Below are 24,196 nucleotides of genomic sequence, written 5' to 3'. Positions count from 1 at the left end.
TAGAATTTCCGTAGAATTTATTTTTGCACATTTTTAAAGCCTTTATGTAATATACAATATTTAGAACAACATATAGATAGTCTCAAAATACAAATATATTCTAAAAAGTTAAGAAAGTTTACAAAGTTTATCAAGTTCCCAAACTTCTTTGTTTCAAAAGAGGCACTGCGGAGTACCTGAAAGATGTACAAAGCTGTAGTAAAAAGGCACTGATAAGTCACAAGAAAAAAAGCTCTTAAAGGCACACATCCTGAAGAGACAGCTGGGTAGAATGATCTCAATAGTTCAAATGCACTGCTGTTCTACTTCACTATTTAATCACCCAAGATCATACAGTAAAAACAAGTAGTTTAAAGACTTCATCTTGTCTCAACATATTTTTATATATTTATATATGTATAATTACTTGCATTGAATGCACAGGTGGCAAAAAGCATAATATTATAATAAAATATTAGAAAATCATGCAAACTACAGATCACATAACTGAAACTAACTGAAGAGTGCAATTTCTTTCTTCATTTCCTGAAAAAGAGAAAAAAAAACCATCAAGAATCTTGAGTGGAAACTGTTGGGAATCCTGTTTGTTTTCTATTTTAAAGCGATCTAAAAACAGTATTTGCAAATAATTACTAGCAGTTGTATGTATTTAACACAAACACATTCTCAAATAACAATAATAAAGAAAATCAGATGCCACTCATCTCCAGATGTCTTGCTGTGGAGTCATGTGTTCAGCTGTTTGAGACATACAAACCTTTCTCCACACATTCACATTCAGCATTTTAGTACTGAGGCACTAAAGCCTTCTGTGCTTGTCCTTTAGTTCCCCTAGTTTCATGCACATCCTTTCATACCCAAAGTGAGGAGGAGGTAGATGAAGAGTCAGTGTGGCTCTACACAGATCCTTTCAGAGAAAAGCAAAGTAGCAGGAAGCCAGGAACCTACCTAAAGCTGAATTACACTACAATTACACTGCACTATACCCAGATACTCTGCCTCCTGATTCAAACTAGAGTTTTTCCCGTGTGGAAAGGGAGAACCAAACCTCGCCCTGCAGAAGAAAGCTGGCATAACTGACAGCAGCAGCAGGGAGAGAGAAGAAGGGACACACTGAAAGCATCTTTTTCACATACTTCTTTTTGCCCAAAAGGTAGCTTTGAGACCTGTGTGAGCATGCCCTAACAGCTCAACTCTTCTGAAAATTATGCAGGTGAGATTTTGACTGAATGGGAAGAACAGATCTGTTTCTATCAAACTACCACAAAATCTACTGAAAGCTTTTTTCTATTGAAGCTACCAAAAATCACGCCAACTGTGAAAGCAGCGGTGGCTATGGACAGGCATTCATTTCCAGTGCTAAGGAATTCTTAGTGGTGAAAAAAAAAACAGGTTGGGGTTAAAGCATAGGGATACTAGTCGGTCTCCTCCCCCCCACCCTTAGGGGAGCCCAATGATTGACAGCTTGCCCTCTACTCTGCCAAGAAAAGGAGCAGGTTGTTCAATGAACAGCTGAAAGAGGCAGAAAAGCTTGACCCACTGGCCCTAGGAGGTATCAAGCTGCAGGGCAATGCCCCCCTAGCCCCTTGCACAACTCCAGGGTAATACCAGTCTGCAAAGACTAGAGAGCATTTCCCTATGGCTGGTGCCCTATGCCCCCTCGTGGCTCAAGCTGTAAAGGAGCTCCTCCTGGATGAGGGGAGGTGGAAGGAGCATTCTTCTATAGCTGGAGTTGTTTCAGGAACTCCAGGATGGTTCAAGTTGTAGCTCCTCTGCCTCTCCCATCACCACTTCTGTGCATGGGGCAGAAGACAGCCACTACAGCTTGAATCCTCCTGGGGAAACACCTTGGCACCTTGCATAGACTGGAGACAGAGGCAGTGCAGCTTGATCTGTTCTAGGTCCGCAAGGAAATCAACTCAACCCGTGCATAGCTCAAGCAGGGATGGGCTGAGCTGTGGGGAAATCCCTTTGCTTCTAGGGTCTGTGTCAGAAGTGAAGGAATGTCCTGCAGCTTGACCCTTTCCCAGTCCAGCTCTGCTGCTTCTGCCCCCTCCCCTGCCTAGTTCTGAGCAGGGGCAGGAGGCAGAGGCTCCATGGCTCCAACCAGTTTTGGTCTCCACAATTCAAAAAGGATGTGGAGAAGCAGAGGAGAGCCATGTACATGATCAGAGGTCAGGAAAACAGACCTTATGATGAGAGGCTGAGCCATGGGGTTCTTCAGCCTGGAAAAGTGCAGGCTCAGGGGTGATCTGGTGGTCACCTATAAGTTTATCAGGGTGCTCACCAGGATCAGGGGGAAAATCTGTTCACCAGAGTGCCCCAAGGGATGACAAGATCGAACGGTCACAAACTCCACTGCAATTGATTCAAGCTGGACATAAGAAAGAACTTATTCACTGTCCGAGCCCCCACGGTTTGGAACAGACTGCTGCTGGAGGCGGTTCAAGCACCAACTTTGAACGCCTTCAAGACACATTTGGATGCTTATCCTGCTGGGATCCTATGATCCCTGCTGACTTCCTGCTCCTGGGGCAGGAGGCTGGACTCAATGATCCTCCGGGGTCCCTTCCAGCCCAAATGTCTATGAAATTATGAACCATCCAGGGCGCCTAGGATGGCTGAAGCCATAGAAGGATGCCTCCTCCCCACATACTGCACAGCTCCAGGGTGAGCCCAAGGTGTTCATGGATCAAGGAGGCAGAGGTACTATACCTCAAAATGTCCTGGGGCTCCCAGTATAGTTCCAGTCACAGGAGAAAGACCCTGCTCTTCTCCCCTTAGCAATTCATGGGAAATTCCTCTGCAGCTTGACCCACCTTAGGGACAAAGGGGATGGTCCCCTCTACCCCAGCTCATTATACAACTCAGGGTAATCCCAGTTCTGTGTAGAAAGTGGAAGCTAGAGGTACTGGGGCTTGAAGTCCTTCCACCTTTGCTCCCCTTCCTGGAGTGAGTGACCTGTGGTTGTGCAAGGGAGGGGGCACTGACACTGCCATATGAACAGCCTGGGGACTCTTCCCCGAGTATTTACGCACTGGAAATGTTGCCACTGCCTTCAAGAGACAAAAGGGTTCCCAAAGGGCTACCTGGCAGTTCATTGTTGGGTGGACTACCAGAGGGTGAGTTTTTTCCCTTCTCTCTGAAGGGTGGGAAGGGGAGCGGAGGACTATGGGATACTGGGGTCCTTAGGACCCTGAGAGAAGCATACAGCTATTTAGGTTTGTGAGAGAATTTCTCGTGAGAAAGAGCCTCCTAGTTGGAAGTACTATGGTTCTCTTCCACAGAAACACCTTCAATGGCTGCATGCTTTCTTTTTGTACCAGGATAAAGGTATTAAATAGACGTGTCCTCTAAACCAAAAAAGCTTACGAGTAGTTTAAGGAGAATGAAACAAGAATTCTAACAGCATGAACGCACAAGTATCAACTGTACAACAGAATGCAATTTATAACAGTTTTTTTTGGCAAGAAAGTAGCATTTTACCTGTATTAATTTGGTCTTGTCATGATCTTTGCGATGTCGATAGATACACTGGCTGAGTATTGCATATAGTTTTTCCAAATGAAATATATGGTAGCCTCTACTTTTTTCCGTGACAATAGTCAACAGTTTCTGATAAAAAAGGAAAAACAAGTAAGTAGTGGTTTTTTACCTATTCAGAATATGGCGGAGAATAGTTTTAGAATCATAGAAAAAGTAGGGCTGGATGGGACCTCTGGAGGTTACCTAGGTTTCTGTAAGTTGAACATGACTTTCCTTCACTCTCTCCTTGTAGCACTTGCCTTCCAAGCCCGTCATCATTTGTCATCTACCTCTAGACCCCCTACAATATGTGCACATGTTTTTAAAATGTGGAGCCCAAAACCACACATACTCTAGATGAAACATAACCAGTGCTGAGTAGAGAGGCATTATCACTTCCCATTGCTTACACCTAATGCTTCTATTGATGTATCCCAAAACCACATTCACCTCTTGTGTGGCTGAATTGCAATACAGACTTATACTGCAGATCCACCAAGATTTAAGCTCCTTCTCCTAAGTGCTGCCATCCAGATGGATTCCACCAATTTTGTATTTATATTTTTGATTATTCTTCCCAAGATGTAGCAGCTTGCATCTGTCAGCATTGAACTTCATTCTGCCTGTCCTTCAGCATGTTTGCAATCCTTCCCAGTTTCACGTCATTTGCAAATCTGCTCAAGAAACTTTCTATTCCAGCATCCAACTCATTAATACCTAGTTGGGGATGGTCCTGCTTTGAACAGGGGGTTAGACTAAATGACTTTCTGAAGGTTCCTTTTAACACTAATGTGTTTATTAGAATCATGGAATCACAGAAACTTAAACAGCACTGGGTCCAGGACAGCCCCCTGTGGGACATGGATCCATTTCTATTTACCTTTTGCTTGTGGCTATTGAGTTCATTGTCTATCCACATTTAGGGGTGCACCAATAAAGATTTTCTTAGCCAATACCAATGGCAAATTATTAACCAGCCGTATTGGCCAATACCGATCTGATAGCCAATTTACAGGACTGCAGCCTGGCAGAGTGGAGTGCAGTCTTCTGCCAGTAAGTTGGGGGGGAGGGGGGCATGGGGGAAGAGGCAGGCAGATTGAGGCCCCCCCCCTACCAGATGAGGGAGAGATTGGGGCAGGTGCTGCCCAGTCAGGGCAGTGAATGTGACTCTGGGAGCAGGAAGGAGCTGTGGGTGGCTTGTCCGGGGGGGGGGGGGGGGGAAGAGATGGGGAAAGGAAGGCAAGCTCCCTGCTGCTGCACATGGATCCCCAGGGGAGGCATGTGGGGCATGTGCCCCCCTGAATTAGTGTGCGGGGCAAGGGCGGTGTCGGCACTTGAAGGAGTGACTATGGGGAATTTTGGGGTGGCTATAGACCACCCTGTAGTCCCCCTACCAGCACAGCCCCAGCCCAGCCCCCACGCTGGGAAAAAGCTGGTGCAGCCCCTGGCTCTGAGCCTGCAGCAGGTAGCCCGCCTCTGCCCTACACACAAATCCAGGGGGGCACATGGGGGTGCACAGTGGCAGGGATCCACCCTTACTTCCCTCCACCCCTTCAGAAGAGCTGCCCATGGCTCTGCCCTGCTTCTGGGGTTGTATTCCCTGCCCTGGCTGGGCAGCACCTGCCCCACTCTCTCCCTCACTGTGGGGGGCCTTGATCTGCCCCCCCACCCCTTCTCCCCAGATTTACTGGCCAGATTATGCTCTCCAAGCTGCCGAGCTGCATTCCTGGCTGCATGCATGCATGCAGCATGTACTGGTGACACTGTTGGCTACACCGGCCAAAAAAAGCCGATTGCCAATAATGTTAATTTTCCTTTCATCAGTGCCGATCTGACGTGTCACTGATATATCGGTGCACCTCTAGCCACATTATAGTAGTTTTGTCTAGCTCACATTTCTTCAATTTGTTTATGAGAAGGTTGTGTGGGACCTTGTCAAAAGCCCTGAAGTCTAGATATGCGACATCTGCAGCATTCCCTTCATCCACCCAAGTAGTTACTTTGTCAAAGAAAGAGATCAAGTTTGTACTGCATGATTTGTTCTTGGTAAATCCACGCTGACTGCTCGTGTTCACAACTTTTCCTCCCAGATGCTGGCAAAAGAACTTCTTTATGATATTCTCCACTAACTTCCCAGGTACCAAGGTGAGATTAACCAGTCTGTAGTTCCTCCTGTCCTCCTTGCCTTTTTTTTTTTTTGATTTTTAAAGAGATGCCACTATGTGGCCCTTTTCTAGACCACTGGTATTTTGCCCCTCTCCCACAACTTCTGTTATTACCAATGCCTCAGAGATCTCTGCCAGTTCCTTCAGCACCCAGGGATGAACTTCATCAGGCCCTGCTGACTTTTTTTCATTCAGACACATCAGAAGCTCTCTGAGTGTGTATTTGTTATCTCATCCCTCAGCTTGTTCTCTTCCTTATCCAAACAATCCTTATTAGCTGTTAAGTAGCTGTTAAGTAGCTCCATCTTCTGTTAAGAGCTCACCCTGGCTATTTAACATGGGATCCACAGCTTCCTTGGTCTCTCTTTTCTGGCTAACACATTTGCTCATTGATTATTTCTTCCTATACTATCTCAGTTCCCCATCATCTTCACAACCCTCCACCATTTCTTCCCTATTGGTCAGAAAAAGATCAAAGATACATGATCCCCTAACTATAGACTTAATCTCACCCAAAAGGCAAGTACAAGGCAAGTGCCTGTGCAAATAGAATACAACCTGCCTAAGTGCTAAAAACTGCAGCTTTCTGGCAACAGAAGCCTCAGCTAGGCATGTAAAGGTAAAACAGGATTTACCCTGACTTTCTCAAGAGAAAGAGCTGAGAGCCTGTGACATACTGGGAAACAATCAAGAAATGCAAGAAACCTTGTCTCTTCAAGAGATTCATCTCACGTTTCAATGCAAATAAAGTTCTGACAAATGTAGTCTGTCCACATAAAAATTAAGTTGCTGTTTCACATGCACAAATGATATCAGAGCCTCAAGATGTACAAAAGCTGCTACTATTTTATCTCCATCCTTCTACATCAGAATGAAAGAATTTTAGTTAAGTAGGTATCATTTTCCTGACAAACTTTGTGTCATAATTAATAACTGGAGCTTGATGTTAACTTATACTATGATCTTAAACCATCGTTACCAGAACTAACATCTATCCTATCAGGAGCCTGATGTCAAGAAAAACTTTGAAGATGGTAAAGATTATATTATTAATTAACAATATATAACGAGGAGCTTTTTATATGTAATGTGAATAAAAAACCGGGCAGTCTTTTCTACAAGTTAATGTGAACAAGAAATAGCAGGCAAGAAAACAAAATAACTTGACCAGTAAGGGGGGGGCTAATCTCACAAAATAGTAACCAACAGAGCAAATTATCAGTGCATTTAATTTATGACTCTACCGTTAAGCATGGGTTCTTTCAGTGTTCAAAAAACTAGAAGGGGACATACTTTAAGATCTTCATAGTCCACGATAAATGGAGAAGCTGGCTCTGAGAGAATCTCCATAGCTTTCTCAACGCTGATGAGCTGCTGCTGTTCTACTTGAGAACGTCTAGCACGAGTCATGCGAAGTATGCAGCCATCTAAAATAAAAGATTGATAGAAAATCTCTTTTACAGAAGTTTTCACCTTTTTTCTGGAATAAATCATGAACCAAGGATGATATATGGTTCTGTTGAATGTCACCCCTTTTAAAGTGCCATGGAGATTCAAAATGGAAACCATGTTGCTCACTGGATTTTTTTCCCCCTACATTAGAGGCATGTTCTTCTAAGCCCCTGACAATTAACTTAATACACTGGAGAGCAGGATTTAATGTCTCTTCCAGAAATTGCCAGTATTAACTAGAATAACTCTTATCCATATAATCTCCCCTCTGTGAACCTTGCTATTTTTCGCACCAATACCATCCTGTAGTAGTGAAAAATAATTCCTTTATTGCTTTTTGAGAAGCAGAGAGATGTATGAGACACATATGGTATAGAGAAGGTATGTATATGTTTTTAATTAAAAAAAGTAAATTAAATATCGTATTTTTCTATCATTTCTCTGATCTGAAGAGTTTTTTTCATGTCTGTGTTATTTTTCTTGCCCGTTTCAGACCCTCTCATGATTTAGCAATAACCTTTTTCAGATGGAGGGGCCACTACCATACACTATATTTAGCTGAGACTCCACAGCTGATCTCCATGTAATTCTCTAATCCCGTTTCTTCTTCATTCTAATGTTGTGTGTGCGTTTCTGACTGCAGCTATCCTCTGAGAGCCGTAAGTTTACATTTATAATTCAACTGCATTTGCAATTGCACTGCCCATTCATTTAACTTGGTTATGTCCTGAAGTCATTTGCAAGTAATTTCTGGGGCCAGCTAACCTAAACCACTATCACATGCATATTTAACTACTTTACCATTTGTCCATTCCAGATCATTAATATGTTAATAAACATGGGAATAAACAGAAAACCTTTAAGACCCTGTTATTAACCTCCTGACTTGGAAAAAAAAATTCTTAGCTAGTGATCCATCACAGGGTTATCTAACTAGTCACCTGCATGTTACAAGTGGCCTGCAAGGGTTGAAAAACAACCCCTGGACTCCCACTTCGCCACTGTTGTCCCCAATGCTCAGGACACAGAAGCAGCTGTAGTATCTGGGCTCCCTCTCCCTCCTAGGGGGTGAGATGTTGCAGCCCACGGTGCTGGGGAAGTCCACAGTTGGGGGTATCTGAGAGGATGATACAAATGTGGTACAACAGGAGGGTGGAGGGGTAGAGACACCTTGTACATCAGGGAGATGTGCAGTGCAGGAGTTACAGGGGAAGAGGCACACACAATATATGGCCCCAGGACCCATGAACCCCAGCCACTTAAAAGCTGGAAAACTCTGGTCTACTTAATACTTCGCCTCTCACCCCATGACCACTTAAGTTTCTTCAAGAGCATTTCTGAGATAGTCAAAAGCCTTTCTAAAGCTTATTTAAGCTCTGTAGATTGGTGTTGTTTTATCCACTATGTTGACATGTCCAAAAGAATTCTTGTAGGTTAGTAAGACACCTTTCCTTTGCAGAAACTATACTTGTTAGACTCCATTATATCAAGCTCTCCCCGTCTTTTCAGCCAAATTTACCAGGCAGGAGTGCCAAAAAACCCATAATGCCCACCTTGGAAAGTGCTGCAGTGCCAGCATCCCAGAAAAACAAGACAAGGGCAGGGGATAAATGGCAGGATGGCTTGCTTGTGCCCCTTGCCCCCCACCCAAAGCCCAGCCCTGCTGCCCCTTGCCCCCCACCCAAAGCCCCTGCTCCCCACCCCTGCTCCCACCCAAAGCCCCTGCCCCCCCAGCTATCAGCAGCTACCCAGAACCTGGGCTGGCTGCAAACAGCTGCTGCCTCTCCACCCCGGCCCCAGCCCTAGCCGAGACCTCCCAGCCCCAGCTCCAGTCCCCAGGGAGGCAGTAGCTATGGATGATGCTCCCTGCTGTGCTGCCCGTTTGCGCCACTTCTGTGGAGCAGCATGTGGAACCTGGCATGGCAGGACACAGCGAAAAGGTGCACAAAAGCTGCCTGCTGCTCTGAGGGACCCTGGCCACACTTCCCCTGCAGGCGGGGGCAGCAGCAAGGGGCACAACCCTGCGTGCTGCCCATGCTGCTCCCACGCACACAGAGGAAGTGTGACCCGGGCAACGTGGAGCTTGCAGCAGCAAGCAGCTTCCTGTGCAGCCCCTCTGTGAGCTGCCTCTCCAGGTCTCACACGCTGCACTCTGGAGGGCCCAGGGGAGGGCAGCAGGGCTGGGAGCGCAGCATGTGCAACTAGGAGAGTCAGTGCAGAGGGGCTGCATAGGGAAGCTGCCTGCTGCTGCAAGCTCCACGCTGCCTGGGTCACACCTCCCCTGTGTGCACAGGAGCAGCGCAGCATGCAGGGTTGTGCCCCTTGCTGCTGCCCCTGGCCAGGACAGCAGGAGCTCGGAGCAGTAGGCAGCTTTCGGCATCCCCCGCTGCATCCTGCTGCGCCAGGTTTCACATGCTGCTCTGCAGAAATGGCGTGGGAGGGCAGCACAACAGGGAGCATCACCAGTATCTGCTGCCTCCCTGGAGCTCAGGGCTGGATCTGGGGCTGGGAGGCAGCTGGGGCCAGGAGGCAGCAGCTGTTTGTAGCCTCCTGGCTGCAGCCAGCCCAGGTTCTGGGTAGCTGCTGATAGTCACGGAGCCCGGGCTGCTTGCAGCAGGGCTTCCATCCTCCCAGTCGGCTGCTGGGAGCAGCCCGGGCTCCGTGGCTATCAGCAGCTACCCAGAACCTGGGCCGGCTGCAGCCAGGAGGCTGCCAACAGCTGCTGCCTCCTGGCCCCAGGCTCTGGGAAGGTAACAGGTGCTGGCACTGTGCCCACTGGGGCCGGGCTGGGGAGGCAGCAGCTGTTTGCAGCCTCCCAGCTGCAGCTGGCCCAGGCTCTGGGGTAGTTGCTGCTAGTTATGGTGCCCAGGCTGCTTGCAGCCTCCCAGACACCTGCTAGGAGCAGCTCGGGCTCCTGACTGGCAGCAACTACCCAGAGCCGGGGCCCAGCTACAGCTGGGAGGCTGCAAACAGCTCCTCCCCGCCCTGGCCCCAATGTGTGCCGAGGAAAACAGCCTTGGGTACCATGCTTGGCACGTATGCCAGGGGCTGCCAACCCCTGCACTAAGGAAAGAGAATCTAACCTAATAAAAAAAGGAGACTGAAAAGAAAGTAATGGGATAAAATTAAGAATGTTCAGATTAAAAAGCTTAAGATAGAAAGACAGGCTTCTTTGATAGAAAGAGATGCTAAATGAACAAGGTTAGGTCTGATCTTCCACTTACCATTGGAATCTCTCTCTCCAGAGTTTTCTATTATTTGAGAATGAGGAATTTCTCCATTACATCCTTCACTTTCCTTTCTCGGTTCTAAACATACTGAAGTATTACTGGCCTCCTTTTCAGATACATGCTTAGCCTTGTCACAGCTGGTTACCTCAGATTTATTTTCACAACAATTTGTCTGCCGTTCCTGAAGAGCAATTTCTCCTTCTTCCATCAAAGAACCATGGATGGCTACAACTTCAGTCTGATCCAGACTAGAAGCAGAGTTCTCCAGAAATTCTTCTCCATCACTTGGAATTTCCTCCTCTTCCTCCTCCTCTTCTGGAATTTTGTTCTCTTTATTGAATTGAGAAATTCTCCTCTTCTTTGTTATACTACCCAAGGACCATCTGTTCCTTCTGCGAGGCTTTCTTTTTGATAAAGCTAAAATACAGAATTATAGAAGAGTGAGCCAAAAACATTTTCCAACGTATTTATTTATTAAGTTATTTATTTATTAAGTCTTGCATCTTCATCTTCCTGGATAGACAAAGAAACTAACAAAAGAATTCAAGTATTCAAATCGAATCCAAGTATTTTCATGTGCATGTATCTGGATAGACTGCGGTGAACACTTGTTCTCACCGAGTGAAGCGCCTGTTATTAGATTTAAAAAGCAATAAAATCATAACGCTGTAACTGCATTATTTAAATGTTATCAACTACAAACACTTATATGGGGAGAATTCTTAAGCTAAGGTTTGGTAAATATGAAATGTCAGAGAACAGGTAACTTCTGTTTTATAGAGTGCTGTCTGACATGAATACAGCCAAGATGAGAATTTGAGATAAAGATTTATTTAAGTATGGATGCATACAGAACAATGAGACAGAAAAACTTGTGGCAAGGGTGGTTTTGTAAAAGACAAAGTAAGCCGTAAAAGTCTGCCTACTAGACACTTTCCAGATTGTAAATGAAACTATAAACTAGAGAGAGGTAGTTAGCTGTGTTGATCTGAAGTCAAGGCGACGGCAGGGCAGGGTAATGTCTTGGGTAAGTGCAGACAGTCCAAAAGCCCAAAGCTGAATTGATTCAATCTTTGCAGATTAGTTTAAGCTATGTACAGTGAACCAATAAGCAAGTGAACAGACATTCACTTTCAATCCTGGAAATGTAGCCACATGCCTGCAATGGTCCAGGCCAACAGCCAGGGAGCGCTAGAGCATGCCCTCCTGCTCAGCTGGCACAGAGAGCTTGGACCAAAGCTAGCCTGCTTAGGAGGAGTTTGTGGAGGAGGTGCAAGGCATTTTGGGATGCTGGGGGACTGTGAATTAACTTCAAATCTGGAGGGAATATGAAACAGAAGTTCAATAAACTGATTTAACCTAAACCAGTTAAGTCTGATACTACCATCCATCCAGGTTTATATTAACCAATTTCAGCCATTTTGAAAGTGGTTTATATGCTCTGAATTTCTGTTGTGTTACAGATTTGAACCAGTTTCTGATCACTTATCTCAATTTATGTGTAATTTCTGTCCCTAGCCTTTAGGAGATTATCTGGTTCAGAGAGGCATAAACTTTTGTAGATGACAGCTTGCATCTGACTAAACAGGTTGTCGCTGACAAAAGCTTGTGTCTTTCTGAACTAGTTAATCTCTAAGTGCTATCCTGCCCCGTCTTTTATAAAACCAGAAGAGTTAACTGGTACAGTACAAAGATTCTTCACCTTCACTGAGCACTATGTGACAAAAAAAAATCAGTGAAATCCTACTCCTGTTTAAATCAGTAGTAAAACTCTTAAATCTCATGGAACTAAAATTTCACACTAAACCACCTGGCTTGCACTTAAACTGAACGGTTTAAAAAGTGGTAAACTAGAATCTGTTCCCCCTTCAGACATTCATTATTTATATTACAAGATTTTCTTGTTTATTTTGCATGTTTAACACTTTATTATATGCAACAATAAAAATTGCACTTTAAAAACTTTACTGTAGCCCTCGATTTATGTGGCTACCAAGAGTGAGAGATCACAGCAAGGAAAAGAAGAAATTAGATTAAAGACTGCTTCCCAAATAAGAGAAGCATTCAGAAACTGTTAAAAAAGTTTCCACTTTAACCACGTATCATTTTATCAACCATGTCCATAATCTTAATAAAATACTACTTGCCATTAGAAAAGGGTGTGCTAGAATCCATGGGCATAGCTGGCACCTTCACTTTTTCATGACACTCGAGATCCAGGTTCTTGCACTCAGATATGGAGTTCTCCTTTGGCATCACATAATAGTAAGATGGAGCATACTTCGAAGAGCTGCAACCTTGAAGAGAAGCACAGTTACAGTCTAAAGCAGGGGTGGGTAAAATATGGCCAGCAGGCCAAATGTGGCTCACCAGCTAATTGGATCCAGCCTGTAGATAGATACCCACCAATTAATTGCATCTAGCACTGCCAGCAGCTGCCCTTGCTGTGCTCTGCCTGGGGCCGAGCCCTGCCCATTCCCACCTGGGGCAGTAGTTGCTGTGCTCCCAAACCTCCCTTGATGAAGGGCACCAGCCCCGGCCAGTGGGCACAACTTCTGGGCAGGGCTGCTGCTGCCACTGCATAGGGAACTGCTGGGCTCCCCCTGCCTCCAGCAACTCCTCCTCTTCCTCCTGTCCCTGCTGCGGTGCTCTGGGCAGCAGGTAGGGAGGGGGAAGCTGAAGAATTTGAGGGGAGTGGGGTGGGCTTTGCCTGCAGCTCACTTTGGTTCTGCTTGTCCATGGCCTGGTGGGGGAGTGTGTGGATGGAGGGAGGGCATGAAGGAGCTCAGCTGCTCACAAAGCCCTGCCAGGCAGGCACTGGACAGGCAGGTGGGGTGGAAGCAGCAGCTGCAGGATCCAGAACAGGCTTGGCTGCAGCCCCGCAAGGCAGGTGTGGGACAGAGATCAAGAGAGCCAACAATACCAGGCTCAGCTCCCTGTCTCCCCACCCTTCCCTCTCCTAGGGGCTTTTCTTGCTGCCTGCTGGTGGCAGTTGCTTTCCTGCCCTCTGCAGTGCACTGCGACCTAGGCAGGCAGCACCGGTCATCCTCCCCCTTTCTCCACCTGTGGAGCAGCTGGGCTCAGCTGCCTCATGAAGAGTGGGCGGAGGGAGGAAGCCCCTCACATGCACACAACCCAACCCACCCACACTCACTGTCCCAAACACCCCACCATACCCATATAGCCCACCTATACTCCCATACACATCCCATACAACCCCCACCATACCCACATACCCCATCCGCACCCCACCATACCTACATACAAATCCAACAGTCTCATACCCCCACACCTCAACCACGTCCCCCAACATCCCACACACCACACCTGCACCATACCCACACCCCAGGCATACCCACCCCCCAATCTCCCCCCCCATCCTCCATACAATATACAAGCAACCCCTCCTCCCCCACAAAACAGAGTACTTCCTCGGCAAAGGGAGAGACTTCTGATGGCAAAGGTCAGGGGTTAGGAGGAGGGACTTCCAGTCACAAGATGACGACCAGGGGGCAGGTCACCCATCAAGGCCCTCGACACCACCAAAATTTGTTAGTGGCCCTCCACCCGAAATAATTGCCCACCCCTTGTCTAAAGCCACATAAAGCAGGCTTATTGGACAACCTGAAATTTGCCCAAAATGCAAGAGCATCTAATATTGAACAGTCTAGTTCAACCACTGTCAGTGCTTTGCTAGTAGCACCATGAAATATATCAGACCACTCTTGGAGGCAAGGGGCTCTCATTTACAGCGTAAGAGCCTTACAGTGTGAACAGCTGAGCACACGTTTGAGTAACAAAAATGAGAGCAGTGCCACTATCTGCACACAAATTAGTAGGTACACTCACATGTGCTGCTCCAGGACTCAAGCACCCACCAAAACAAAACAAAACAAACCAAAACAAAATTAGCGGGTGCTCAGCACCCATGAAGCCACATTTGCAGAGGTTAAAAATCAAAAAACAAACAACCCTCCCACTTTACAGGAAGCGCTGCATTACTTCAACTTGGCTCTACAGTGTCTGTAAAGATAGGGTGTTTCAGCGGGACTTTTTGGGTCCTTTTAGCTAAAACTGATAAGATAAAAGTGCAAAAAAGCCCCATTAAAGTGCCTGAACTTTACAGACACTGCAGAGCTGGGTTGAAGTAAAGCACAGTTTTTTTCTTTTGGCTTTTTTATGACTGCAAGCACCCATTGGCAAAAAAAAGTCAGCACCTATGGGTACACTTAAAAATTAGTGTAAGCAGTACTTCTAAAATTTAAATCAGTGGGATCTGGCAAATAGCTAGTGCTGTTTTTACACAACTTTAAGGACTATCTGCCTTACTTGTGGGCATAACTATCTTTTATCTCTCAGTAATCAGCTTCTTTTCTCTTACTAATTGTATGCCTCCTCCCCCTCTGGCAATTTCTCTCCCCACCTCATAGAATTGTTCTTTACTGTGCTGTGTTTGGCTTGTTCTTGTAAGACCTGATGAAGAATGGCTTGCATTTAAAAGGTTGTCTAACTATTCCACTATAGTGTTAGTCCAATAAAAGACATTCTAATTTTCAAAAATCTTTTTACATGGTGTCATTGTAGGTATCTTAGTCCAAGGAATATGTGAGAAGCAAGATTTCTTAAGTCTTTTTTAATAAAAAATTACATTACCAAAGAAATCCTGGTTCGTTCTTGATGCAGATGTTTAGATAATTCTTTTAATACTTGGCATTAATACATACCTCTTTTCTTACGGGACTCCTGAATTTCCTCACAAAGTTGTTCAAAGTCCTCATCCATTTCTTCTCTGACTATTGCATATGCTGTATCTCTCAACGTACAGGCTCTGTGTCTGATGAGACGATCTGAAAGTTAAAAGGCAAAATTGAATACCATATTTACTCTCATACCACACACCTTTCTCTGCAGAAGCTAGGCATCTTAAGTGGGAAAGCTGGCTTTTTTTTTGCTGGAATAAAAACATGGAGACATTGATTGTGCTCTAATGGCTGCCAAGATGGCTTTCATTTCTCTATAGCTCAGCAAGCAGAAGGGGTGGAGTCCAGTATTAACCTACCCCTTGTTCACTACAGAATTTGCAGCAGATATCAGCTGCACAGACAAAAGCTGCTACCAATTCCTTAATGGCTGTAAGCATTAACACCATAGATTGTGCTTGAAGCAACAGTTGAGCTGGGTTAGGTCAAGTGAGGTGCTACATGCAGTCTGTAGTATCTTGATGAGGTTTGTTTTGTGGAAACACTTCATTGTCCACAGCAAAGATGCAATAGTCTTGTTACTTCCCTTATAAGGTTCTGGGGCCTAGACTTGCTGTCATACCAGGAAATTCCTGCTGCCTTACACAAACTGTCTCTTCAGATGCCACACTTTCTGGACAGTCTACATTCCCAGGAGGACTTACTATTGCAGAGTCAACCATGATTCTGGAAAAGTCATTTTTTCCCCTACAATCTGCCTTCCAAAAGCAAGGGGCATATCTTATTGGGGGGACGGGGGGGATATTGAGGAAAACGGTATTTCCCATAAATTAATCAGCCTCTTCACTTTTAGCATAGATGGAGTTCAACTCTGTAGTAGGGCTGTGCAAAATTTCAATGGACGTTTTATTTCGAAGGTGTTTTGACGCGTTTCAAGCTCGAAACCAAAACAAAACGCAAGGCTTCGAAACAGTTTCAAAATGAAACAAGGGCACTCTAAACATTTGGAAAATTTCAAAGAGTTTTGAGTTTCGAAGCCGGGCTTGCAGGGAAATACAAACTAAGGAGAGGGAAGGGGAAGAGGGGGGGAAGGACTACTCCAATATTGACATGTGTAGCTAGCCAATGACTGTGATCTGATCCTTCCCTGAGGTCCCTTCCAATCCCAGTGCTCTGGGGGAGGGATGGAGAAGGAATATAAAAGGATCGTTTGAAATCAGCTTTGTCAGCTTACTGAGCTGTGTCCTCTCCCAGCATCAGGAAAGCTCTCGCTTCCTACTTGCTAGTCTGTTCCTAGCAAGTGGGATCCAATCTTTTCTGAAGTACCCTAATACCCTTTTTCCTAATCCATTCCTTTGAATTTATTCCTCCCCCAAAATCCTTTTTTTGTTGTTGTTATTCTCTATAATTCTTTTCTCCACATAAAAGAAATCTCTGTTTTCCCTGACAGTCTGCACTGACTGTGCAAGAAAGCACAACATATATTTATATATTACATAAATACATACATTACATTACAGAAACACACAGATTTTCCAGCACACCAAACATGAAGCATGCAGGAAAGGCAGGTGGTCGCTCTTCTGACCAGGGCGGAAGAGGGGGCAGAGGGAGAGCTCCAAGTTCCTCCTCTCCCTCCCACAAACTTAGATGCAGCCTCTTTCCAACAACTAGCAGCCATGCCGCTTCTGCTGTTAGTGGCACCAAGGACCAGTGTCCGCATCCCCTCCAATAATACCTTATGATAACAACAACTCTGAGTACCACCACTAAGACAACCACAAGCAGCACCAGCATTACAGTCTCTTCCACCCCAATTTCAATTCCCAGCCTGAGCCTTCCAGTGCCAGAGGAAGAGTTGGATCTGGATCTGAGTGCCATAGCAAGGGAAATTCCAGAGAAGAGGGAGTCATTTGAGTTTGTGCTCCATACCCCTCAAGTTTCCCCTAGGGCCAGGTCTCCTTCCCCAGAAGGCACTTCAGAGGAGGTTGAGGTAGATACTGTTGAGGCAAGTGGCTCAGCTGAGTCCATTCCTCCTGTTGCTGTGCCTCTGCTTGCTGAGGATGGGGGAAAGGCAGCATCCACACATGCACCTGCACCCCAGAAGCAAGGGGGTAGTGTGGTCTGGGATCATTTTGAGCAGACAGATGATCCATCATACGCTACTTGCCTGCAATGCCAAGCCAAAAATCAGCTGAGGCAACGGAGCAAAATGCATGAGCACCATAGGGATGCTGATGCATTTCCACAGGCACCCCCTCCCACCTTGCCTTTGCTCCTCCCTCAGCCTGGCACCAGCAGGACTGTGCCCAAAGGGAAGACCCCCTCTCACTCCAAAGCCCCTGTCCTCCCAAAGCAGAGGCAGACCACCCTGGAATAGTGGGGGAAAGGCAGGCACACAGGGGGCCGTGTTGCAAGGGTGAGCGAGATCACCCAGAGCATTAGGGAGATGCTTGCTGTGGATGGCTAGCTCCTCTCCTTAGTTGAGCAGCCAGGGTTCAGGTGACTCATGGCACTGGTGGCCCCATCCTACCAAGTGCCCACGTGCATCACCTTTAGCAGGACGGTGGTGCCCTCCCTGTATGAGGCATGCAAGGAGTACTTCAGGGAGGAGCTGTGCAAGGCAGATCTGCAGGTGGCCTTACACTTCACCTCTGACATCTGGAGCAGCTGGGGTGGAGATCACACCTCCCTCTCTCTCACAGGGCACTGGTGCAACCAGTCAGGCCACTGGTGGGCTCTCCTTCAAGCCAAGGTGATCAATGAGTCTCGCACGGCAACAGGGATCGTGGGGGCTGTGAACCGCTTGGTGCAAGGGTGGCTCGTTGAGCAAGGCAAGCTCCCCCTTGGGTTTATGGTCACTGACAATGGGGCCAATATGGCCAAGGCAGTCCGTGATGCCAACTTTGAGGTAGAACTTGTGCCACACAGCAGATGCCAACATTGTCAGGGATGCCTTGGAGGGGGACAGGGCTGCCGGTGACAGCACCAGCGCCACCAGCAAGCTCATTTCCAAATGCAGGAAGGTAGCAGGCTACTTCTACTACAGCATCAAGTGAGGGAAAGATGCTGCAGGACAAAAAAGTAGAGCTGAGCATCCCGCAGCACAAAATCGTGCAGGATGTGGAGACTTGATGGAACTCCACATACCTGATGCTCAAGAGGCTGGTCGAGCAACAGAAGGCTATCCATGAGATGGCCTTGCATCGGGAGATTGGGATCAGTGGCCCACTTAACAAAGCTGAGTGGGATACCATCGGCCAGATCCTAGTGGTCCCTTCAAGCCTTTCCTTGAGGCCACCAAGAGCCCCAACAGTGACGATGCATTCCTGAGCTAGGCGATCCCTGTAGTGAGGGAACTTGAAAACGAAATGCACAAGTTTCAGGGGATCGATGTTCCTGGCTGGGGCAAGCCGCTGTCACCAGAGGTGCAGGCACTGCTGAAGGAGAGCATTAAGAAACAGCTAGATCCAGTATGACCCATTTGCTGGTGGCTATGTGCAACTCAAGGGTGAAGGGGAGCGTATGTGCCAGCAAAACCCTGGAACACTGGATGAAGGGCCAGGTGAATAGAGTCCGGGAGGCAGAAGGGCACAGGTGGGGGGACACGGAAGAGGGGGGATCCACTGTTCTGTGCCAGCGCACCATCCACCAGCCAGTCTCCTCCTCCACCACAGGCGCTGCCAATGTGGATCAAGGGTATGGCTTCCGTGGTGGGGTCCAGAAGCACCAGACCCCACCATCAGGCAGGTAGCGGTCAGGCCTCAGTGGCTGTCTATCTTGCTGAGGACGTGGAGCCGCTGCTGTGCAACCCCTTGGCCTACTGGGCAAGCCGCAACCAGACGTGGGTCCCAGCAAGGGGTCTAAGAACCTGCATGGTTTAGTGGGGCCCATTAGGACAGTAACTGAGCTGAAGCTTGAGGACAGCCTCCCTATCTATTATCTTTTCCAACAAGACATGGCAGCAGGTGAGAAGAGAGGGCACCTGCAGGGTGGAGCAGGCAGTCACAGGGCCCTAAGGGTATCATGGCCATTTCTAGGGACCCTACTCAGTGACAAACTGCAGTTTCCCAGAACCCCCTGCACCCATCTCCTTGAAACTTGGCAGGCTTCACGGCCTCAGAAGGGGCTACCAACCCTGTTTTCATCTGAATCAAACAAGAAAAGACAAAGTTACAGGCATTTTCGTGATTCCCCATTATAGCCTATGAGTGAAACGCCAAAACACATCAAAACAAAACAGAACAGTACTTTGAAACAGTGAAATGAAACAGAAACACTGTCCCTCCGAAATGGTGAATCTGAAATTGAAATGAAACGTTGCCGTTTTGCACGGCCCTACTCTGTAGCTACATTTGAAAGGACTGTTTCAATTAATAAAACAGCAATAATCAAACCAGAAGAGCCAATATCAAATTAATACCAGACATTTTAAGCTCCAAGGTTTAAATGCTTACAATCTAATAAACAAAATTCCCCAGTGGTTATCTAAATTATTTAATCCACAACAGTAGAAGACATAGTACTTGTTACTATATATTTTTAGTTATTTACATTAGTGGTATAGAATATATATCTTTACCTCCAGGATCTTTGTCTGGATTGTATTCTAAGGCATTGCTACAGATTAGATCAATATCCTTCAGATAGTCTCTTGCAGTCAGATACTGGTGTAGGTCAATTTTACAGATAACTGTTGAAAGGTCCATGGGTTGTTTAATAACTTGGATGTAATCAGGTACCTACAAATTAAATAAAAACCCACTCAGAAATTCTGTAATCAAACTTACATAACAGCTACCAACATAAATATCATACAATTAGTTATTTGTGCTACCTAAATAACATGTTTTTTGGTATGTCAGCAGATGCTATATAGATTTGCTAAGGAGCCTCTTGAAAATGAATGTTTTAGTTAATTTTATGCATTGTACAATGCAGTCTCTAAGTTCCTCTTTAACATGAAATGAGGCATCATGCTATTTTCTTATAGCACTCCAATACATATGCCATTACACTTCTAATACGTACATAATAGTTACTCAATATTTCTCAGTTTGATGAAATGTTTCTACTTCTTTTAACCTGTTCAGAAGTTCAAAAACTGAAAATTTGTTCCCCTAAGTTCAATTTTCTTCTGTCCAGAGTTGTGATTGTCACTATTCCCTAGGGTACAAGTCTTGAACTACACCAATTATTTAAGACCTTCCTTAGATATTACACTAATTTAGGCTCACCAATTAAGTTCTCTTCCTCTTCATCTTCTCTCCTCCCTCCAATTAAGTATTATTCATGCTTTTCAATGGCCCCTGAACCTCTATCCTCTCTCTCTGAAGCATGCATATCTAAACAGTATTAAGCTCTTCATTCTGTTCACCTGTCTCAGGCACAGCAGTACCTAGACCTTTGGCATGGATGAGACTTGTAGGAGCCTAAGGTACTACATAGACCAAAGGTTTTAAAGCCAGGTCTCCAGGTCATAATCTGGGCAGGCAGCAAATTTATCAACCAATAATTAAACATCAGAATCATCTTATGACCTGGATTTAGAGTTTACTTTTATAAAGAGGAAACTCCTCCCTTATAAAATATACTTAAGGAAGAAAAATTAGTCATAGCAACTTGACTGTGTCTTTATGTCATTGTGGAAACAATTTCTACTTTAAAAACATATATGAAATTCTGTTCCCACTGTCCTCTTCTGTAATCTTGTGCTGTGTTGTTCTCCTAAGAAATGTGAGGCTATATCAGAGCCAGTCACGTAGGACTTCTGAAGACTGGATCATATGCCCCCATATTTGAGGGTACGTCCCTGGGAACTGTACTCACCCCCTAAAACCAAAAAAACCCAAACCGATACTATTTGGGGGGGGAAATCCACACCACTTGCTATTGCACTATCATTATACATCACAGCTAATTCAGATAACATAGTCCTAACACTTTCTGCAAACTGCTACTTCCATTCTTGTTCCCATAAAAACAGCTGATGGCCTATAGAGTGTGAAGAGTGCTTCATGTTTTCTTTTTAACTGAAGAAAAGCAGGTGTTAAAAAGTATTTAAAAGTAAAGAAAGCTGCTTTTCACTGCCGTCACGAATATGCACATATACCAAAGCCTGCTCACTAAGCCAACTATGGTGGTACTCAAGTTTCTAAAAGCAAGCCAGAATGCCTTAAAGCAAATGAGGAAACAAAAGTCCATACATTTGAGAATCTTTTGTTTGCAAGGCTAAAAGCAATACATACTCCTTTGTCTCTCCCCAAATCCTAACATCATTGGGTTGAGGATTAAAAAAAAAACGACGACAAACAAAAATCTTTGGTTGAAAGAAAAAGCCATGCAAAATTCTATATTCTCCAAGCAGAAACCTTTGTTAGAAAAATGATTAAGCTTGTCAAGTTAAAAATGGCAAGAATTACACTGTATCATATACATGCGCCTGTTAGCATGCACTTCCTGGATTTGCAGCTCTCTCAAGAATCAGACCTGCAGTACTCATTCCCACAACACTGGCTTGCTGCATGCTGGGCTGAGGACCCAAGAGGCTGTCTAGGCTTGTGATACTGCTTAAATAACTAAAGAACCTTATCTCATCATCTCCTTTCTACAAGCCCTGTATTAACAGGCCAAGGAAACGAACCAAAGTTCATTTCAAGATAAAAGGTAACTCAGCTATGAGAGCTAGCAAGCCCTTCATAGGCAAGAGGTCAGCACTTCACAATATACCTCCCATTTTATGGCAGAAGTGATCTATATCCTACATTCTGAGATGAGCATAGAAAAAAGTCAAAGATCAAGTAGTTTGTCAAGTTAAAAGTTTATTTTACCTGTCAAAACAGAAACAGGAAAAAATAATCCCTCGGGTCTAAAAAAACTGTACTAGAGGCAAAAAAGTGCCAACTTATGGATGAGCTCTGCAGTGAAAACTTTATATAAAAAAGGAAGGAGAACTACTAATTATTTCTACCACTTGGAAAACGGTCGTTGGGTTAAGCTTGTTCAGGGGAAGAACATGAAATGGCCCTAAAAGATATAATAGCTCAAAGACAGATGATATATTAACAGAATTTAAAAAGAAAAAAATGGAGTAAAGAAAATCTGACGTCACAGTAAACAAACACAAAACCTGTCAATAAGAGAACAGTGAGGGAAATACCACTTATTCATGATACTAATTTGAGAAAGAAGTCTCCTACACTTGAAGGTCCATTGAGTCAAATTATAATACAAGTATGTGTGAGCTATCAGCCCTGCATTATGCAAGGCAGAACCTTTCAAGGTGGGATCAAACAAATGTTATTTTATTTAGCACAAAGCTAGCCAAAGAGAAGTACTGACTCCACTTTCTGTAAACTAAACCAAACCATACTAAGACTGTTCCAATTCATAGGAAAAAAAAAAGTTTAGATCAACCTTTTACTTTACCTCCTCTGGGTCCACAGGTTTAGTAAATGCCCTGAAACGTTTGTCAATAGCCAGTCTGTGAGTAACATTCCTTAAGAAAATCCTAAGCTCACGTAACGTATCTTCCTCCTGCTCCTCAAGCCGTTTCACCTCCTCCTCTGTCAGTTGTCGTGGCTCAGGTGGTGGGGCTACTGGAAGGACTTCCAATGCCTGCAAAACTTAAGTCAGACAAAAAAGTTTTGGCAACTTATGGGATGCATTTTAATGCAATCCTAAACTTGTATTTATTACCAAAATAGATATTGGAAGGTTGCAGAGAGGTTAGAAGGCAGATGTTTGTAGCACATCCTAACCTGCTTTCTTTTTTGATACAGGAGGTTTAGCAGCTTGGTGTAAAATTAAATCCTCAAAAAATTTTCTTCTTTCTTCACTGTTAGGCAATGTGACATTGAAAACTTCTCCATAATCATCAACAAACAGTTCCTGCACCTGAGGGGAGAAAAAAACCCAACCATTTAAAATAAACTACAAGAGTTTTGTACTAGCATTTTATTTCTAGACTGAACAGCAACCATGTGAACAGCAGAGTACAGAAGCATCATTGATAATTTATCTTTTTGGCCCTAAAAGCTAGATTTCCAAGGATTAGTATCATGCTATTAAGAAGTGGTTGGAGGGGACATCTTTAAAGTTCCACCTAAATTGAAGCAACTGCTTGATGAATAATAAATTTAGTTCATTTAGACCACCAATGCCCACATTTTTACACTGCATTTTCAAATGCATTGTTATACTGTGGACTGAATTATATGACAGGCAGCAGTTTGGCCCGTGTTGATAAGCAGATTTGATATTATATTGTCATTACATGTTGCCAGTTTTTGGTTTTTTTTCCATATTATGGTATGACATTATTAATGAGGATTTCTTTTTTTTTTTTGTACTTATTGTTTCAGGCTTTTAATTAGAATCTGAAATTCTTCTAAGGATTTTTTCCACTATTAAGATGAGCATTTTAGAAAAATTAAGGTGAAAAAGATGAATGCAGAACATTAGTGACACAACACACACACAAAAACTGCGAAGTAAATAGTAGGGCTGTGCAAAATTTCAGCAGCTGTTTCATTTCGGAGGTGTTTCGGGCCATTTCAGCACCCGAATCACTGAATCCGGAAGACTCCGAAACGTTTCAGAAATGTTTTGGAGAATTTTGAAGTTTCGGAGCCAGGCTTGCAGTGAAACAAAAACTAAGAAGAGGGAGGGTAAAGAGGAGGAGAAAGGACTGCTCTGATATGGACATTTAGCTCCCGGTTCGATTCCCCAGCTCTCCGATCCCTTCCCTTAGCTCTCTGATCCCTTCCCTTAGCTCTCTGATCATTTGCCCAGCTCTTCTTGGAGGGCAAGGGTGGGGTGGCGGCACGTGGGCCCCTGATCTGCATGCAGGGTTTCATCAGGCTGAAGTCAAGTAAGGTTGCATTTTGGTTTAGTACAGTAGTTCGGAACCATTTTAGACCTGAGGATCCCCCCCTTGTCGGAGTTGAGGCATGTCTCTATAGCTTATGTGAACTGAGCAGAATTCCATTTCAAAAACTAATATATTTATTACAGTTACCTCCTTGCAGAGGGGGAAAGCGAGCAGCGAAGGGCAGGCTCAAGCCCTGCCTGCCCAGCTGCTTATTTCTTCACACACAAAGCCTGAGCCCGCCTATTTGATTAT

The 24,196-nt window shown here is 45.0% G+C and overlaps 1 protein-coding gene across 1 annotated transcript in view; it reads right to left on the bottom strand.

Annotated features, from left to right (window-relative positions):
- Window positions 1-24,196, bottom strand: part of ATAD2 (ATPase family AAA domain containing 2) — a 55,582-nt gene continuing 31,386 nt past the window's right edge. Inside the window, exons 20-28 of the mRNA XM_006274409.4 lie at window positions 22,833-22,968; window positions 22,501-22,697; window positions 19,655-19,814; window positions 15,097-15,219; window positions 12,520-12,669; window positions 10,367-10,789; window positions 6,984-7,117; window positions 3,487-3,615; window positions 1-525 (exon numbers count right to left, since the gene is read on the bottom strand). Coding sequence (XP_006274471.2) covers window positions 493-525; window positions 3,487-3,615; window positions 6,984-7,117; window positions 10,367-10,789; window positions 12,520-12,669; window positions 15,097-15,219; window positions 19,655-19,814; window positions 22,501-22,697; window positions 22,833-22,968 — 1,485 coding nt within the window. The 3' untranslated portion in view covers window positions 1-492. The remainder of the gene's footprint in view (window positions 526-3,486; window positions 3,616-6,983; window positions 7,118-10,366; window positions 10,790-12,519; window positions 12,670-15,096; window positions 15,220-19,654; window positions 19,815-22,500; window positions 22,698-22,832; window positions 22,969-24,196) is intronic.

The sequence above is a fragment of the Alligator mississippiensis genome, chromosome 3, assembly GCF_030867095.1.
Source record: "Alligator mississippiensis isolate rAllMis1 chromosome 3, rAllMis1, whole genome shotgun sequence".
NCBI classification, from domain to species: Eukaryota; Metazoa; Chordata; order Crocodylia; family Alligatoridae; genus Alligator; species Alligator mississippiensis.
The sequence above is the reverse complement of the archived record's forward strand: the minus strand, read 5'-3'. Positions and strand labels throughout refer to the sequence as shown.